At 42.7% G+C, this 3,667-nt stretch overlaps 1 protein-coding gene across 1 annotated transcript in view; it reads left to right on the forward strand.

The window, feature by feature from the left end:
* Positions 1–182: 182 nt before the first annotated feature.
* The window catches only part of LOC104412193 (elongation factor G, mitochondrial-like), a gene marked incomplete at its 5' end in the record, with an annotated part of 13,443 nt that continues 9,958 nt past the window's right edge, over positions 183–3,667 (forward strand). Inside the window, 5 exon segments of the mRNA XM_010022825.1 lie at positions 183–335; positions 1,097–1,229; positions 1,646–1,850; positions 2,567–2,683; positions 3,637–3,667. Of these exon segments, the coding sequence (XP_010021127.1) occupies positions 183–335; positions 1,097–1,229; positions 1,646–1,850; positions 2,567–2,683; positions 3,637–3,667 (639 nt within the window).

Here is a 3,667-nt window from a genome sequence, read left to right on the forward strand (position 1 = left end):
ACTGTGGTGCGGAGCTTTTAGGTGATCCTGTGGTTCCTTGGAAAGGCTGTTTTGCTCCAAGTGACCCACTGATCGTAGGTTGACCAGGAGCCATAGGAAAGCAGTTGACTGGAAGTTTATTTGTTGGCGCAGTGAGCTGCGTTCAGTCTGCTCCTAGTTAAACCAGCAATCTTCTCTTTCAGTTTCTCCTGAACTCCTGTAGGCACTGTTCTTCAGGAGTCCTTCCCAATGAGAGGATCCGGAACATTGGCATCTCAGCCCACATCGACTCAGGGAAGACGACATTAACGGAGCGAATCCTCTTCTATACAGGCAGGATTGCACAGATGCATGAGGTTGGTTTTCAGAGGTCTCCAGAGCAAGAGACACCCTGCATGGGCTGAATGTGCTGGGTGCTGTTGCTCTGACTCGTTTGTCTTCACAGTGTGAGGGAGCTGTGTTTGGTGGGTCCTATGAGGCTCTTCTGGCCAAGCTGAGAATGAATCCTAAAAATCTGCTGGTTTCCCTGATACCCCTTTATGGGCAGGGCAAGGGCATGGAAAGCAATCCCTCCTTCACTGCAGTGTCCTCCCTCTTTCAGAATACTGCAAATCTTATTTCAGGACTTCCTACTCCTTTGCCTCCTCCCTCTTTCAGAATACTGCAAATCTTATTTCAGGACTTCCTACTCCTTTGCCATCTCTATGGTAATTATACGATTGAAGAAATGTGTATCTTTTGATATAGCCAAAGATGACTGTGAGAAGCAGTGCATAGGGAGATAATTTTTAGCTTCAGATTTGTTACCTTGTTAAATTCACAGTAAAGCATAATTTCTCGCAGACTTCTGATGAGCTTTTTCAGGAATGAACCTCATAAGAGCCAAATACATTAAAGTTGCAGATGAAGCTTAAAAAAAATAGACTTGCTTGTAGTTGAAGAACTACAAGCAATTCTGGCACATCTGCTTCACTGCATGAACGATGATGCTCAGTATAGAAAGCATCACTCTTACACATGTAAAATTATTGGTAAACTCTTGGACTGAATTCTGAATTTCCCTCACCCCCCTTTTTTTTTTTTTTTTTTTTTTTTTTTTTTTAAATTATTCCCTAAGGTGAAAGGTAAGGATGGAGTTGGAGCTGTCATGGACTCAATGGAGCTAGAGCGACAGCGTGGAATCACAATTCAATCTGCAGCAACATACACTATGTGGAAAGACATCAACATCAACATCATAGACACACCAGGTAAGGGCAGTTCTGAACGTGTTGGGATTGCTGTTCCTTCATGTGTGAATAGCACATGGTCCCTAAGGTGAAAGGTAAGGATGGAGTTGGAGCTGTCATGGACTCAATGGAGCTAGAGCGACAGCGTGGAATCACAATTCAATCTGCAGCAACATACACTATGTGGAAAGACATCAACATCAACATCATAGACACACCAGGTAAGGGCAGTTCTGAACGTGTTGGGATTGCTGTTCCTTCATGTGTGAATAGCACATGGTGCTGTCTTTGGGGTCAGTAGTTTCTCAGGCTGAGCTAATGTGACTCTTTATAGGTGCAGACTGATTCTGTTGGCTGTTGCACTTTGCTTGTATGAGAAAACAATTTCTCATTACTTTTTCTCATCTGTGAGTAATGGGTATTTTTTTATTATTCAGGGCATGTGGACTTCACAATTGAAGTGGAGAGATCTTTGCGAGTTCTTGATGGAGCTATCCTGGTACTTTGTGCTGTTGGAGGAGTTCAGTGCCAGACAATAACAGTGAACAGGCAGATGAAACGTTACAACGTGCCATTTTTAACATTCATCAACAAACTGGACAGACAGGGCTCTAGTCCAGCCAGAGCAGTACAACAATTGAGGTATTTATCATTTAAAATTATTTGTGAAATAAATCTGAAGTATTCACATAGCAGGTTAACTAAGAATATTGAAAAGGTGGTTTTTAGATCTGAAGTTGCCATCTAGAGGGTAATACCCTATTTGAGATGAAATCTTAATCTGACCCATAAAATATCTCAATTTTCTAAAGACAAACAGATGTTAGTGTCAGCCTGGGCTTGCAGTGACCAAAATTTGGGGGTTTGGTATTTATGACTTTGATGGAACAATATTTGGAGCCACTTTGAAAATGGCTTTTTAATTTTTCCCTAGATCCTGGTAGCAAATATGCTGCAGCTTACAGCAGGGATGGTTTCTAGTTCGGATAACAGAAGTCCTGCTTGCTCCTTACCTGCAGTTTCTCTGTGCATAATTTGATCTGTGAGATACATGCATTAATACTTATTAAGGGGGAAGCAACTCCCATAACCAAGTAATTAATCTGAAAACAGTTTGCGTGGCCTTCTTTCCCCTGAAAGTCACTCAGTATATCTGTTGAGATATAGAGGGCTGGCCGTCACTCAGGTTAAAATGCAACTAGGCATTTTTCATCAGTACTGGTAGATTTTTGGCACTGTCCGAAGGAGGAAAGAGAGTGATTCTGTAGGAGCAGGATATTTTTCAAAGACCATCTGGAGCACATGTATAGAAACGAGTTTTTTCTCTTGAGCTAATTTATATTTGCTCACTTTTTCAGGTCCAAGTTAAAACACAATGCAGCTTTTGTTCAGATTCCAATTGGGCTGGAGGGAAACTTTAAAGGAATTATAGATCTCATTGAAGAAAAAGCTATATATTTTGATGGTGAGCTTGGGTAAGTTTTGAAACTTGCATACTTCTTAGCTAGAGCTAGCGTTTGTATAAGCAACTACCTACAGTTTCTCTTCAGAGATGAAAAAGCTGGCTCTTTGGGAAGTTAGGGATGTGGCTTGTGCCAGGGCTGAGGTATCGCCCTTCAGCTCTCCAAGTTACAGCAAAATGATTCTGCAGGGTCGGGTTTAGTGATGGGCAGTGGTGGCATGAATTGTGTGCTATCTGCAGTAGTGCAAAGGGGTGGTAGCCACACTTGCCAGCCTGAGAAATAGGAGAGTCGCTTTATAAGACTGGAGAAGAGAAGACTGCGTGGAGACCCCATAGCAGCCTTCCAATATCTGAAGGGGGCCTATAAGGATGTTGGGGAGGGACTCTTCGTTAGAGACTGTAATGGTAGGACAAGGGGTAATGGGTTTAAACTTAAACAGGGGAAGTTTAGATTAGATATAAGGAAGAAGTTCTTCACAGTGAGGGTGGTGAGGCACTGGAATAGGTTGCCCAAGGAAGTTGTGAATGCTCCAACCCTGGAGGTGTTCAAGGCCAGGCTGGACAGAGCCTTGGGTGACATAGTTTAGTGTGTGGTGTCCCTGTTCATGGCAGAGGGGGTTGAACTAGATGATCTTAAGGTCCTTTCCAGCCCTAAGTATTCTATGATTCTATAATGGGAACTGATAACATGGGTTTGGTCTGAGCTTTCTGGGATGAAGGTAAGATGTGGGTGAGGTTGTTGAACAGGTTACCCTGCATCCTTGCAAACTCCTACCATGAGCGGGAAAAAACCTGCTAAAGCATCGAAGATAACATGTTGATATTCCTGTGTGATTTCCTCCCCCACCCCCATCCATGTCAACAATGAATTTTCTTGGTCAGGCTGGTCATCACAGTGATTAATGATTGAAAGGTTGATTCATGCGGTATTCCTTTAAAGTGGTTATGTTATTTTTGTGTGTGTAGCCAGAATCTTCGGTATGATGAAATTCCTGCT

This window comes from Nestor notabilis, unplaced genomic scaffold (assembly GCF_000696875.1).
Source record: "Nestor notabilis isolate BGI_N333 unplaced genomic scaffold, ASM69687v1 scaffold19309, whole genome shotgun sequence".
Lineage (NCBI taxonomy): Eukaryota > Metazoa > Chordata > Aves > Psittaciformes > Psittacidae > Nestor > Nestor notabilis.